This window comes from Nicotiana attenuata, chromosome 1, assembly GCF_001879085.1.
Source record: "Nicotiana attenuata strain UT chromosome 1, NIATTr2, whole genome shotgun sequence".
In the NCBI taxonomy this organism is placed as follows: domain Eukaryota; kingdom Viridiplantae; phylum Streptophyta; class Magnoliopsida; order Solanales; family Solanaceae; genus Nicotiana; species Nicotiana attenuata.
The window spans coordinates 69,693,300-69,708,809 of record NC_031989.1 but is presented as its reverse complement, the minus strand read 5'-3'; the positions used below and the strand labels follow the sequence as shown (position 1 = coordinate 69,708,809).

At 34.6% G+C, this 15,510-nt stretch overlaps 3 protein-coding genes across 3 annotated transcripts; all 3 read left to right on the top strand.

The window, feature by feature from the left end:
* Window positions 3,276-3,896, top strand: LOC109237095. Its single transcript, XM_019403356.1, has one exon. It carries the CDS (start codon window positions 3,276-3,278, stop codon window positions 3,894-3,896), a length of 621 nt encoding a protein of 206 aa, XP_019258901.1.
* Window positions 6,457-7,090, top strand: LOC109237085 (uncharacterized mitochondrial protein AtMg00810-like). The gene is made up of 2 exons (XM_019403347.1): window positions 6,457-6,792; window positions 6,965-7,090. The coding sequence occupies exons 1-2, from the start codon at window positions 6,457-6,459 to the stop codon at window positions 7,088-7,090; spliced, it is 462 nt and encodes a 153-aa protein (XP_019258892.1).
* Window positions 10,525-14,555, top strand: LOC109237080 (premnaspirodiene oxygenase-like). Its single transcript, XM_019403334.1, has 2 exons — window positions 10,525-11,442; window positions 13,935-14,555. Exons 1-2 carry the CDS (start codon window positions 10,525-10,527, stop codon window positions 14,553-14,555), a joined length of 1,539 nt encoding a protein of 512 aa, XP_019258879.1.

Below are 15,510 nucleotides of genomic sequence, written 5' to 3'. Positions count from 1 at the left end.
TCTAGGTTCATAGGCGCTACGAGTCATAAGCATGTTTAGTAAAGTCTTGCCGATCGGTATGGAGACGTCTGTACTTATCTTCAAGAGACTATGGAACTACTAGGAAATTCCACTTCTTTCATTCCTTACCGTGTTGATTCAATTTGAAGCTCATATCTTACATTCCCTTGCATCCACTCATATACGATAATGTACACTTGGTATCAGCTATGCACCGATAGTTTGTGATGATGCGGATGGGCTACGAGGGGGCCATGGATGCTCAATCATTATCTCGGCGTGTTTTCCAGACTGGCAATGTAGACGTGTTAGTAGATATTCGGTTGTTCAAGTGTTGGATGCAACGAGTTCTTGTATCTGATTGGTGTAGTACGATCTTATAAAGGCTGGTGTTGTGGATCATCAGATGTTATGTACTATGGCTTCGCGCCAAGTGGGAGAGTCTACTATCGACAATCAGATTGCATGATCATGTGTTATATAAGCTTTTGTGTGAGGTATATATGTGGTATTGAAGGATTCCCCGGAATTGTATATGGCTAACACCTTCCCCTTAGAATAACTAGAACCCTTACCAAAATCTCACCGGTTAGCAGACCATTAGGATAATAATTTTCACAGACTTATAGGTTCTCTAGTATACCTTAAATATTAGGCGGTGACTCTTTTCTTTTATCTACTTCAGGGGAACCACTAGTTGTATTTTATTTTGACCTGTGCAAAATAGGTCAAAACAAAATGAGAATGAGCATTGAAGACATCAGTATTCCAGTCATTAGCTGTCATTTGTCCATGGTAGCCTATCTTCTATACATGTTTCTTTATATTCAAACGAACGATGTATTTTTCATCATACCAATGTTGTAAATCTAATTTTAGTTGTCAATGACTTGTACTATAAGTTCTTGAAAAAGTTTGTATTAGTTTTTGCAATCTTATTTTATTATTTATTTGATGATAATCAATTTGAGCTTCCTTTAAGTTGGTTGACTTGCCCAGCGGATTGGGTTAGACGCCAATACGATTCTGATAGAAATTGAGTCGGGATAATCTAACCTGCTTCTTTCGATATCTGCTTAGCACATCTATAACCTTTGTCTATTAGCACAAGAAATATCTTCAAGGAACCTTGTTCTTTGACAACTATTTATTTATCATCAAAATAATTTATGCTCAGCTCAACGATTGATCGAGGAGTTCTTCGTTGGTTAACCCATTGTGCAACAGAACAAATGTGGAACAACAACAATTATGCCATGCATAATAATAATCAGAATGGGACTTTGCATAATAATTATAAAGAAATACTCCTTTCGTTTTATTATGTGACAAGGTTCAGGGTATGAAATTTAATATACTTAATTTTGAGTTTGAATTCGAATATAAATTCTCTATGTCTTTAAAAATAAAATTTACATATTAAACTATATAAAACTAGTGAAAAAGTTATAATATTTAATAATTCAAAAATATTGTAAACATATATATATATATATATATATATATATATATATATATATATATATATATATATATATATATATATATATAAGAAAATTGTGACTAACTCTCCAAATAGTTAATATTGCTACATAGATTAAAACACAGGGAGTATCATTTCTTTTACGACCGAAACGCCTAATTCCAAATTTATGCGCACCAAAATCATGTGATTTCCTGTTGTTTAAAGGGAAAAACAAAAACAAAAACAAAAAAAAGCATTATAAAGTTCACTCCAAAGTAATCTTACACAAGTTCCTATTCACAAAAATAAAAACGATTAACATGCATCTGCATTAAATTATTAAGTGGTAGGGTAGGTTTGTCAGTAGGTTACGAATTGTGCGNAAAAAAAAAAAAAAAAAAAAAAAAAAAAAAAAAAAAAAAAAAAAAAAAAAAAGAGACAATTTAGGCAACATACAATGCAACAATTAATACTTTTTAGGCCAATAAAGCAATTGCTTTAGGGAATTTAGGCAAGATCACAATGCAACCATTATTACCAAAAAAGCAATTGTTTTAGGGCCACTTTTTCGGGACCTATTTTCTTAATAGGCGGCAAAGCAAAATAGGAAAGGGGCCGAGCTGACTGATGAGTGCCTTTTTAGCCTTTATTTAAGGTTTTTATTTATAAAGTTTTACTGTATGTCACTAATTTAATCGAGCCACTCCTATTTGATTCAAAAATTAAGTACAACCCTAAAAGCTGTGAAAGGCCTAGGAAATTTTACAATGTATTGTTCCTTTTGACTCCATTTTGTGGTGTGGTCTTTAAATGGAAAAAAGGCCAAGAAAATTTTATGGTGTGTTCTCTGTCTAAACAAAGCAAACATACAAATGACTTGCGAGGCGGCTTAATCATAAAAGTCCTTCCTGCTCTCAGAGACGCGCCATCAACTCAAAACTTCTGTAGATAGTAAATAGCAAGACAAGTCTGTAACAGATAAAGATTTACTTAAAGAAATCAAAAGGAGGAGGATAATGTAATCATTATTTTTGAGAAATTTATGTCCCACACTATAGGGTGTATACCAGAATTTCTTTAGAATTTACAAAAGCCAAACGAAATTCAGGTTGATCAGAAAGAACTTGAATTCCCACAATATTCTTTTTTCTCTTTCTAAGGAAGTGAGAAGAGAAGAAGGCTGAGACAAACCTGAATGTATTTTCATTAAATAAGATACCGTTATACGTACCTATCTTACCAGACGTAATCTTTCTTAAACGAGCACTTAGTCAGCTTTAAAATTCAAAATATAAATTAGTTATTTTGTGGGGTACATACCTCAACAAATATTTAAATAAAATAGAAGAGAAAAATGTTCATTGGTTGGATTTGCGGCTAGGTGGTGGAACCAATTTGCCAGATATTCAAATTGTCAGATACTAATCAATTTTGATTGGTTAAATATGGCTCTTCCTGCTATAAATAGAGGTCCTCGTTTCTCATTTCAAATACACCAAATTAAATAAGAGAGAAGCAATAGAAGTTAGAGAGTAATTCACAGATTGTAGTATGTAAGATAAGTAGTGAGTGTGAGTAATATTCTAGTGATGTATTTAAAATAAAGAGTGTTATTTCTTTCGAAGTTGTAGTAGTCTCTTGACACTACTAAGTTGTAATATTATAGTGGTAATATTGCTCCGCTCGGGTATTATATTTTACCTCGTTAAAAGAGTTGGTGTCGTTGTTACTCTCTTGTGTTATTATTATTTGCCGTGGATATTATTCCTGGGTGGGATTATTTTTTTTCCAACAACGTGGTATCAGAGCCATGGCAAATAATGATGCGCTTTCTTTTCAGTACCCCCATCTCACAAAAAATAATTATGAGAAATGGTGTCTATGTATGAAAGCCATACTTGGCTCCCAGGATGTGCGGGAAATCGTAGATAGAGGGTATGCAAAACCCGATAATGAGGAAGATCCGCCTCAAAATAAAAAAAATGCCTTGGCAAAGACAAGGAAGAAGGACCAACAAGTCCTCACGCTCATCCACCAATGTTTGGATGATGCTATATTTGAGAAGGTGGCAGATGCTACCACCTCAAAGGAAGCTTGGGAGATTTTACAAAATTTCCTTCAAGGAGTTGACAAGGTGAGGAAGGTAAAACTTCAAACTCCAAGAGCTGATTGTGAAGTTTTAAAAATGAAAGAATCCGAATGCATTTCGGATTATTATTCAAAAATGAAGGTTGTTGTAAATCAATTAAGAAGATACGGGGAGGACATAGAATATGTCCCTGTGGTAGAAAAGATCATTCGCACTTTAATACCTAAGTTTGATTTTATGGTGTGTTCTATTGAGGAGTCTAAAGATTTATACTCTATGATGGCGGAGCAATTGGAGGGCTCTTTACAGGCCTACGAAGAAAAGATCAAAAGGAGACAATAAGCGCTATTGGAGCAACTTCTTAAAACTCAGGCATCCTTCAAGAATTATGGAGGTGAAAAGAGCTATCGAAGGAATGGACGGGGATGAGGCCGTAGCGGTCACGGAAGAGGAAGAAATAATGGTAACAACTTCAATAATGAAGTTAAAATCCACCAAACATTCAAAGGTCGTGGTCGTGGACATAGAGAAGGAAGAGGACGTGGCTACTACGAAAAAAATAATGCGCAAATGTATGACAAATAAAAAATTTAGTGTTATAATTATCATAAATTTCGCAATTACTCTTAGGAATGTCGTAGAAATGTTGAAGAAAAAGCTAACCTTGTTGACAACAAGAAAGAAGAAGATGAGTCAACGTTGTTGCTGGCACTCAAGGAAGAAGACATGGATGATTGTAGCTCGTGGTACTTGGACAATGGAACAAGCAATCGTATGTGTGGATGCAAAAAGAAGTTTTTGGAGATCAATAAAACAGTGAGAGGTAATGTGTCCTTTGGAGATACCTCAAAGATTCAAATCAAAGGGATAGGATACGATTCTGATCTCTTGCAAAGATGCTAGTCACAAGCTAATTCAAGATGTTTATTATGTGCCAAAATTAAAAAGTAATATTTTGAGTTTGGGCCAACTTCTTGAAAAGGAATATGACATCCACATAAAAAATATGCATCTTTGGCTTAGAGATTCAAGTGGAGTTCTAATTGTTAAAGTACATATGAAAAAGAATAGATTATTTTCTCTGAATCTTAAAACAATTTTAGCAAAGTTTTTTAAGTCTAATGTGCAAGATATTCATGGTGTTGGCACTTGCGATTTGGGAACTTGAATTTTGAAGCGCTCAAATCAATAGGATAAAAGAACATGGTGGATGGGATACCATCAATCAACCATCTCAATCAATTGTGTGAAGCTTGTTTTCTTGGAAAACATGCAATGAGGAGTTTTTCAAAGGAGACCATGTCAAGATCAACCAAGCCGCTCCAGCTTGTTCACACGGATGTGTGTGGACAAATCAATCCACTTTCCTTTGGTAAAAATAAATACTTTCTTCTTTTCATTGATGACTTTAGTAAAAAGACATGGGTTTATTTCTTGAACAAAAAGTTTAAAGCTTTTGCTGCTTTTACAAATTTTCAAAGTACTTGTGAAAAAAGAAAGCGGCTATGAAATAAAATCTTTAAGGTCCGATAGAGGAGGTGAATTCACTCCAAAAGAATTTAATAACTTTTGTCAGTCTCATGGAATTCGTCACCCTCTAACGGTACCTTATTTAACCCAACAAAATGGAGTTGCAAAGAGAAAGAATTAAACGATTCTTAATATGGCTAGATGTATGTTGAAAGATAGAAGTATGCCTAAGGAATTTTGGGTCGAAGCTGTTTCTTGTACAGTTTATTTGAACAACAAGTCTCCAAGAAGAAATGTTAGAGATCAAACCCCTCAAGAAGCATGGAGTGGAAGAAACCCAAGTGTCAAGCACTTGAGAATCTTTGGGAGCATAGCCTATGCTCATGAACACAACAAGGGAGAGCGAAGCTTGACTATCGACGTGTCAAGCATGTGTTTGTTGGCTATGATACAAGTTCAAAAAGCTACAAGTTATACAACCCAAGCAGCATCAAAGTGGTGGTAAGTCACGATGTTGAATCTGATGAAGAAATGGCATAGAATTGGGAAGATCAAGAAGAAACTTCATATGTTTTTTTCCACACTTTGGTGATGAAGAAGAACCAGAGACCGTGGAACCTGTGAAGGATACAACTCCTCCTCCTTCTCCAACCAATGGTGCATCTCCCTCTTCTCAAGAAAGTTCAAATGAACAGCCGCAAAGAACAAGGAGTATTCAAGAGCTCTATGAGGACATAGAAGAAGTTACTAATTTTGATTTTTTATATTGTCTCTTTGCTAACAGTGAACCAGTGAACTTTGATGAAGCAGTTACAAAAAAATGGTGGAGACAAGCCATGGAGAAGGAGATCGAGTCAATAGAGAAGAACAACACGTGGGAGTTAACAACTCTTCCCAAGGGTCATCGAGCGATTGGAGTAAAATGGGTATATAAGATAAAGAAGAATGTTGATGGAGATGTGGAGAGATACAAGGCATGACTTGTGGATAAAGGCTACAAGCAAAGGCAAGGCATTGACTATGAAGAAGTCTATGCACCTATTGCTCGTATGGAGACGATTCGCTTGCTCATCTCTTTGGTGGCGCAAATGAAGTGGAAGATTCATCAACTAGACGTCAAGTAAGCCTTTTTGAATGGCTATATTGAAGAAGAAGTCTATGTTGAACAACCATTGGGCTTTGCGGTAAAACCCATGAAGATAAAGTGTTGCGATTGAACAAAGCTTTATATAGATTAAAGCAAACCCCACGAGCATGGAATAGTTGCATCGACAAGTATTTTCAAGACAATGGGTTTACTCGTTGTCTCCATTAATATGCTCTTTACCTTAAAGTTCATACTAATGGAGATATCTTACTTGTTTGTCTTTATGTTGATGATCTTATTTTTACGGGTAATAACCCAAATTTGTTTGAAGCTTTTAAGAAAGATATGTCACCTGAGTTCGAGATAACGAATATAGGGCTCATGTCATACTACTTGGGCCTAGAAGTGAAGCAGATGGAGGATGGAATTTTTATCTCTCAAGAAAGCTATACAAAAGAGATGTTGAAGAAGTTCAACATGCTCGATTGCAACCCCGTGAACACACCGGTGGAGAGTGAGACAAAATTGTCCAAGTTTGATGAAGGAGAAAAAGTGGATCCAACATTCTTCAAAAGCCTTGTGGGAAGTTCTAGGTACTTGACTTGTATTAGGCCAGATATACTCTTTGCAGTTGGAGTACTAAGTCGCTTCATGGAAGCTCCTACCTCCACTCACTTGAAGGTCACTAGAAGAATTCTTCGTTACATAAAAGGTACGATCGACTATGGGTTATTTATTCTAATGACTTCAGCCTTGTGGGATTTTATATAAGTGATTATGCGGGAGATATTGATGATAGAAAAAGCACAATCGGTTTTGTGTTTTTCTTGGGTGATTCTGTTATTTCTTGTAGTTCAAAGAAACAATCAATTGTTACTCTCTCGACCTGGGAAGCCGAATACGTAGTAGCAATGTTACGTACCCGTCATGCTATATGGATGAGAAGATTATTGAAGGAGCTAAATTTGATACAAATTGAAGCTACGGAGACTTGTATTGATAACAAATCCACACAGGCACTTGCTAAGAATCCGGTCTATCATGATCGAAGCAAGTATATAGACAAACGGTATCACTTTATCATAGAATGCATTACAGAGAAGGAGGTAGAACTCAAGTATGTGAAGTCGCATGATCAAGTTGCGGACATTTTTACAAAACCTCTCAAATTTGAAGATTTTTAGAGATTGAGATCAAGACTTGGAATGAAGAAGAAAAATCAAAATTACGGGAGAGTTTTGGGGTCCATACCTCAACTAATAATTAAATAAAATAAAAGAGAAAAATATTGATTGGTTGGATTTGCGGCTGGGCGGTGGAACCAATTTGCAAGATAACAAATTGTCAAATTGGTTGAAATTGTCAGGTACCAATCAACTTTGATTGGTTAAACTATCGGCTCTTCCTGCTATAAATAGAGGCCCTCATTCCTCATTTTAAATACACCAAAATAAGAGAGAAGCAATAGAAGTTAGAGAGAGTAATCCACATATTGTAGTCTGTGAGATAAATAGTGATTGTGAGTAATATTGTAGTGAGGTATTTAAAATAAAGAGTATTATTTCTTTCTGAGTTGTAGTAGTCTCTTGAAACTACTAAGTTATAATATTATAGTGATAATATTGCTCCGCTCGGATATTATATTTTACCTCGTTAAAAGAGTTGGTATAGTTGTTAATCTCTTGTGTTATTATTATTATTTGCCATGAATATTATTCCTGGGTGGGATTATTATTTTTTCCAACAATTTTAAATGTTCAAATAAATACGTAGATAAGTAATTTATATTTCCTCCGTTTCAATTTATGTGAACCTATTTCCTTTTTAGTCCGTACCAAAAAGAATGAGACCTTTTCCCATTTGGAAACAATTTACCTTTATGCAATAATTTATAACCACATAAAATATATGTGCCTCATTTTTTACCACAAGTTCAAAATTCTTCTCTCTTTTCTCAAACTCCGTGCTCAGTCAAATGGGTGCACATAAATTAAAACGAAGGGAGTAATTAATCAATTTTTGGCTACTTTTTTGTAACCACCCGACCGGTGATTTAGAAGTTTAGCATTTTGTTTTGTGGTATGAGACTTTGAATATCTTCATATTATGTATCATTACTTGCGTGTACAGTTGTTTTCGACTTTCGAGAGGTTCAGAGTTGATTTGGAAGAGTAATTCTCAATTTGAAAGCTTTAAGTTGGAAGAGTTGACCAAGATTTGACTTTTGAATAAACAACCTCGGATTTGTGTTTTGATGGTTTCAACAAGTTCGTGTGGTGATTTTGGACTTAGACATATATCTGGATTTGGATTTAGAGGTTTCTAGATTGATTTTGCTCTAATTGCTGAATGTTGAAACTTTAAAGGTTTGGAAAGTTCATAAGTTTGACCGAGAGTTGACTTTAAGGCTATCAGAATCGAATTATTATTTCGGGAATTGAAATAGGTCTATTTTTTCATTTGGGACTTATGTACAAAGTTTGGGTTCATTCCGAATTGGTTAGGCTTGAATCGGACGCTTGGTATTGAGGTTGGAAGTTTATGAACTTTAGAGATTAATCTTGGTCGAAGATTCTTGATTTTGGTGTTAATTACGGCATTTGAAACCTTTGGATAGGTTTGAGAGATGTATTGGAACTTTTTGGTATGATTACCATGGGGCTCCGGGTGAGTTTCAGAATGGTTTCTCACCATTTCGATTGAGTTTGGCATAGCCGATTTTCTGATGTTATTCGCATTCAAGGTTAGTGTGTCACATTCGTGTAGAAGGTTTTTGGCTTACTGGTGATTTTTCACCACATTCACGATGTAGTGGTCACGTTCGCGGAGCTTAGTTGTCACGCAGGGTTTTAATTAGTCATCGCGTTCGCATGGGCAACGTCGCGTTCGCATATGTCTTGTCAGTCAGGACTATTGCGTTTGCATAGGGTACCGCCGGGCAATGCATCTAAGTTGTCATTTTTGGTATTTTGGCCATTATTTCATAGTTTTAGCAATAAACCTCGAGAAGAGGAGATTTTGAAGAGCAATTTAAATACTACATTGGAGGCAAGTAATTTTCACTTGAATTTGGTTTTATATAGTGATTGCCCATGGGTTTCTATACTTAAAACTTGGAATGTTGAAAGGAAATTTGGGGTTTTTGCCTACATTTTAAGAATGTATATTTTGGGGATTTGAGCACCAATTTGGACCCGATTTTGGAAATTAATTATATATTTGGACTCGGCATGTTATGGATCATCGAATTTTGGTTTTGTTTTGGAATTCGGGCACACGTGGGCCCGGGTTGACATTTGATGGTTTTCGAGAATTTCTTCAAAGATCGAATTTTTATGGATTGGGATTGCTTCCTATGACATTGTGGACTTCATTGGATGATGTTTATCTTGGATTTGCGCGATTGGAGGGCCAGATCGAGGTTTTGGCGTAATTCAAGGTTGAAGACTAGCCTGAATGAGGTAAGTAACTTGTCTAAACTTGGTTTTAGGATAATTACCCGTTGACTAAGGTATTTGTTATATGTTGTGGTGACGCATATGCGAGGTGACGAGCATATATGTATGCACCGTAATTATTCATGATCCGGGTAGATCTTAGGCTATTGTATGCTTTGTTTTGTATATTATATTTTCTCCACTTGTATGACTACGTGAGCTATTATTCAGGCTAGAAATCATGTTTAGGCTATTTGCTTATCTGTTGATATGACCGTTTTTGCTATGTTGAGCTATTTATCTTAGCCCATAGTAATATTTCTTAGTCATGATATTAAATCCGCATATTATATCTCTGTCGCTGTGCAATTTTATATGTTATCTCATGTGTTGTCAGTGCTCTGTGTGTGATACGAGTTTGAGCCAAATTGTGGCATGTTGACATATTTTGTGGTATTTTGATTGTTGTTACTGTGAGATGTTGGCATTTTGAGACTTAAGTGGATTGATGACTGATTTTGGGCCATAAAACTGTATTGGTATTGTTATTGAGGATTGTTATTGAGGTGACACGTGCGTCAGGCTCCATATCGGGCTGAGTGGCATTGATATTGAGGTGACGCGTGCGCCAGCCCCATGTTAGGCTAGATGGTATTGATCGTTGAAAATTAGTTCTTTCTTATGGTGTTCTAGCAATGAGTCTCTCTTTTTCTTTTTAATCACTACCACTATGAAGATATACAGCACACACATTAATAAAAGAAAGCTGGCGAAGTGCCTCCAATATTTAAGAAAATTTTACACGTCGTTCTTATGTTATTATGGCTCTTTAACTAAATCAATTAACTGTTATGCATTGAATTCATGATCTGCCTTGCTAGCTTTTTTTGGACTTTAGCTGTTTGGAGAATTATAAAAGGCAGCTAAAATGAACCAACTTAAGCAATATACATCAATAGTCCTTATAATTAGAAAGATGGAGATTTATTCTTCTACTCTGAGCTTCGTTGCACTGCTCATGTTCTTTCCCTTCCTATTTGTTGTTGTATTTGACAAATGGAAAAAATCAAAACAACAAAAGTTGCCTCCTGGTCCATGGAGACTCCCCTTTATTGGTAGTATCCATCACTTGATCAGAGGAAGACTTCCACATCAAACTCTTACAAAATTAGCAAAAAAGTATGGTCCAATCATGTATTTGAAACTTGGAGAAGTTCCTACAATAGTCATATCATCACCTAGTATGACAAAACAAATTTTAAGAACTCACGATCTTGCCTTTGCTACTAGGCCAGTATTCACATCTATAAACATCTCTTCTTACAATTGCAAAGACATTGCCTTCGCACCATATGGTGACATTTGGAGGCAAATGCGTAAAATATGTGTCATGGAGCTTCTAACTGTCAAGATGGTCAAGTCATTTAGCTCAATCCGAAAAGATGAACTTTCGCGTCTGCTTTCATCAATTCGATCCGTGAATGGACGTTCTGCTGTCAACCTGACACAAATAGTTCTTCGGTATACCAACTCAGTGATTTGTAGATCAGCCTTTGGGAAAGCATGTAAAAATCAAGACGAGTTGATAAAATTGTTGAGTGAAGTACTGGAATCAGTAGGAGGATTAGTTGATGTAGGTGATTTTTTCCCTTCTTGGAAGTTATTAATTGACAAGATAAGTGGGGCGAAATCAAGATTCGTAAAACTGCATAACAAGGCTGATGCAGCTCTGGAGGACATAATCAACGAGCATATTAAGAATAGGTCAGCTGCTGGAAGCAAGGGAAATGGTGAGTTTGGAGGTGAAGATTTGGTTGATGTTCTCCTAAGAATTAAGGACAATGGCGAACTTCAATTTCCAATCACAAATGATCATATAAAAGCAGTTATTTCTGTAAGTTTTCTCCCAGCTCATGATAATTATCTTCTGTCTCTTTACGATTAAATTACTGCGCGCACAACTATAACTTCTAAGTTAGGAACAAAATGCATGGAGACTAATTAAGATTTAACTTGTCACGTCCATAATCACCTTAATTACTAAGAGTCCTTCCTCATAATCTAATGACGTTTTAATGATGTCTTTGGTCTTGTTTTGATCCTACTCATGCATGCAGAGAGTGTTGCAGTAAAAAAGTACTTATCTGAGGGGATACACTTTTTATTATTATATTTTAATTTATGTATCTTACTTTCCTTCTTTGTCAGTTTAAAAAAGAATGCTACTTTCTATATTTAGTAACTTTTCAAGTCTAACATTCCACGTGGAAAATTTAGAAACACAAGTTCAAGGGTCATATAATTGAAACATTACTACATATATCTTTATTTGAGATCAAAAGATTCAAAAAAATTCCTTACTTTTTTAAGCTCTATGCCCGTCAAAGCAAGACACATAAAATGAAAACGAGAGAGCATATACTTAAAGTCTAAGGGTAAAGCAAATGAAGCCACTGCCTTACGCCCCCAAAATATTAAGGGCCCCAATTTTAAGTACTATGTGTTACATATATTTTATGTATATATTATTAATAAAATATTTTAAAATTTGTAATTAAAGTTATATGATTGAGTGATAAATAACGATAAATTTTTTTCTCGTTTAATTTAATGATGTATTTACCTTTGTCATCAAATATAATTTTTTCTCATGTATCTACTCATATTTTTTTCTAATGTTTCTAATGGTTTTACTTTTGATTTTCAGTTTCTCTAATTATTTCTTTTCACCATATTTTATTGATCCATCTATTAGAAAGTAATTTTTTTTGGTTCATCTTTTTAAGAGAATTCCAAATGCATTAGGGCACAAGGTCCGAAAGTTGACAGATAATCGTCGTGCTCCCTCTATCTTCTTCCACTTAATTAATGTCATATTTTCACTTACGATAAAGTTTCAAGCCGTGACGTGCACCTAATTCACACATTACGTGTTGTATATTTAACACTAAGCCAAAGTCCTAGAGTTTTCTTTGTATCTCATTATTATCTGAATTTTACATAAGAAATTTAAGGGCCTTTTAATATGTTTTAGTTTTAGGCCACAAAATCCGTTCTTCCCATGCAATTAGTACGTGTGCAGCACGATTGTTTTCCTCATATACCGAAATTATGCTATAATACTCCGATCTTGATGTATAGACTGTAGCGGCAATTTCTCTTTCATTTTTTTCCTATTACATTCGGAGATCAAGCAAGGAAAAGGGGAATAGTGAGAATATAATCTAACACCTATTGTGTGCGAGGCTTCAAGAAGCATAGCTACACGATATGCTTAATAGACGGCGTGACTAACTGAAAAAAAGATGAAATTTAGGAAGATATACTAAAAGGGGAACAAAGACTCCACATATGCCCATTGAGTGGGAAAAAACTTAGTTTTCATCGGACCATTAAACAAATAACACATGTTACTTTATTTATCTACAATTGTTAGTACTTAAAAGATAGTTAAGTACCATATATTTTGCATATAACCTTGATTAAATATTAATATAAAAATACTCAACATCTTGAAATTCCATATTATGTTCTAGACGGAAACGTCAAGTACATCGACGGTACTGTTGTCTACTAACGGTGAATACTCTATTACCTCACAAAAGGTAAATGGCTTAGTTTGTGAAAATAGTAGACATGTATATTCAATAAGATTAAACTCATACGATAGAAATTCATGAATTGCACTTGGCTTTGCCTAATTACACTATTATTAATCATGAAAAGGTTATCAAACTTAATCTTGAAAAGAAATTTTTAATTTCTATTTTAACGACTTCTTTTGTGAAGACAATAATAGCCTAACTGTGGTTACTAACTGAACTAAAGCTTAATTAGGAGAATTTTTTCAGTACACATTAACAAATAACAAACTGAATAATACCAAAGAAATTGTCTCCCCATTACACTCTCGGTTGAGTTTTTTCGTAGAATATCGTGCAGAAGGAGAAGAAAGACGAATGCAGGTAAGTTACTTCTATAGTCGCACGGCCATTGATTTCTTTTTTTTTTTCTTTTTTTTTGATTTCTTTGTTTATTAAAATAGGACTCCTAATAGACCTTAATTAGTTCCTTTCTATGGTTAACTTAACTTAACATGGTGTAAACACCCGGTGCGGGTAAGTTATATATAATCTTTACTCAAATGCATCTAATGATAACAACGACGTACGCCTCAACCACATGCTAGTTACGTTGAAGGCTTCAATCAAACGTACCTAGCTAATAATCAAAATAATGTTCAAATTAATTTATTCTCCAGTTAGTTGGATGTGTAGAACTTTAAACCCGTTTGAAGATATCTCATTAAACTTTTATGTACATGCATGATCGTTATTATATGTGTACCAATATGTTCTCTTTATTTATTTATTTTTGTTGAAGTAGGACACATTCGCTGGTGGAACAGAAACTTCAGCTGCGACTATTATTTGGGCATTATCAGAAATGATGAAGAATCCTAAAGTTATGATCAAGGCACAAAGTGAAGTGAGACAAGTCTTCAAAGGAAACACAAGTTTTGATGAAAAAGATCTTGATAAATTACCATACCTTAATATGGTGATTAAAGAAATATTCAGGCTGCATCCTCCGGGTTCCTTGCTGTTTAGGGAATGTGGGGAACAAACATATATTGATGGATATACAATACCTCTTAAGACTAGAGTGTTGATTAATCTATGGGCAGTTGGAAGAGAGCCAGAAATTTGGCATGACCCTGAGAGTTTTATTCCAGAGAGATTTGAAAATTCTCATATTGACTTTATGGGAAATCATTTTGAGCTTGTTCCATTTGGTGCGGGCAAAAGGATTTGTCCAGGAATACAATTTGGTTTGGCAACTATTAAATATCCTTTGGCGCAGTTACTCTACCACTTTAATTGGGTGCTTCCATTTGGAACTAGTCCAGAAGATTTGGATATGACTGAGAAAAATGGATTAACTGCAGGGAAAAAGAAAGATCTATACTTAATTGCCATAGATCACAAGGACAATGAAATTTTTTGATGTTGTGCTTTAAATGGTGAAAAGTCACACCTATGTAATGTTTCGCCTTCTTTCAGTTTATTATATGTGTGTCTCCCTGTTACTTTTCAAGTGTACCGTGTAAATGTGCAAATAAGATCCAAAGTTGAATATTTTGGTTTAAAAGCTCGGACCAAATGATATGTTTTACCGTTTTGTGTGGTATATATGTAATTTACGTATATTTTGTTTCTCTTTTTTCCAGGACAATGTTACTCCCTCGGTTTCAATTTAGATAACATATTTTGCTTATCGAGAGTCAAACTATGGGAAGTTTGACCAACGTTTTAAAATATATTTTATTATTATATTGATATGAGAAAAAGTATAACTTATACTCCCTCTGTTTCAATTTATGTGAACTCATTTGACTGGACACGGAGTTTAAGAAAAGAGAGAAGACTTTTGAACTTGTGGTGTAAAATGAGGCACATATATTTTGTGTGGCTATAAATCATTATTTCCAAATAAGAAAAGAGGTAATTCTTTTTGGCACAGACTAAAAAGGAAATAGGTTCACATAAATTGAAACGGAGGAAGTACTACTTTTCGTGTAGTTTTTGTATATCCAAATTTTAATGTTAAAATAATAAGTTGAACTAAGTTGATTTAGCTTCAAAGTTTAGTCAAATTGACTATCGATAAGCGAAATGTGTTATCTAAATTAAAATAAGGGGAGTAATTATTTCTGATCCAAATCGATATGCAGATTTACAGGTTGTTTGTGTAGTGTATTTTCATTGCATCATAATGTATTGTTATTAGATTTTAAATACAATATTTAGATTGATTATTATTTTTTGGTCAATATTAAAAAAATTATTTAACCAATAAAGCAATTTAACATACTAGCTCATTTGACTCTAGAATCGGATCACACAAAAATAATTAAAAACTAAACAATATAAGGCCTAAGGTTGCACAAACTATCAATAAT

Excerpts from the sequence above, each read along its gene's own strand:
- LOC109237095 (XM_019403356.1), top strand. The coding sequence starts at position 3,276 with ATGGCAAATAATGATGCGCTTTCTTTTCAGTACCCCCATCTCACAAAA.
- LOC109237085 (XM_019403347.1), top strand. The coding sequence starts at position 6,457 with ATGTCACCTGAGTTCGAGATAACGAATATAGGGCTCATGTCATACTAC. Across the intron at positions 6,793-6,964 it reads CTACCTCCACTCACTTGAAG|TTCAAAGAAACAATCAATTG; the intron begins GTCACTAGAAGA and ends TATTTCTTGTAG.
- LOC109237080 (XM_019403334.1), top strand. The coding sequence starts at position 10,525 with ATGGAGATTTATTCTTCTACTCTGAGCTTCGTTGCACTGCTCATGTTC. Across the intron at positions 11,443-13,934 it reads ATATAAAAGCAGTTATTTCT|GACACATTCGCTGGTGGAAC; the intron begins GTAAGTTTTCTC and ends TTGTTGAAGTAG.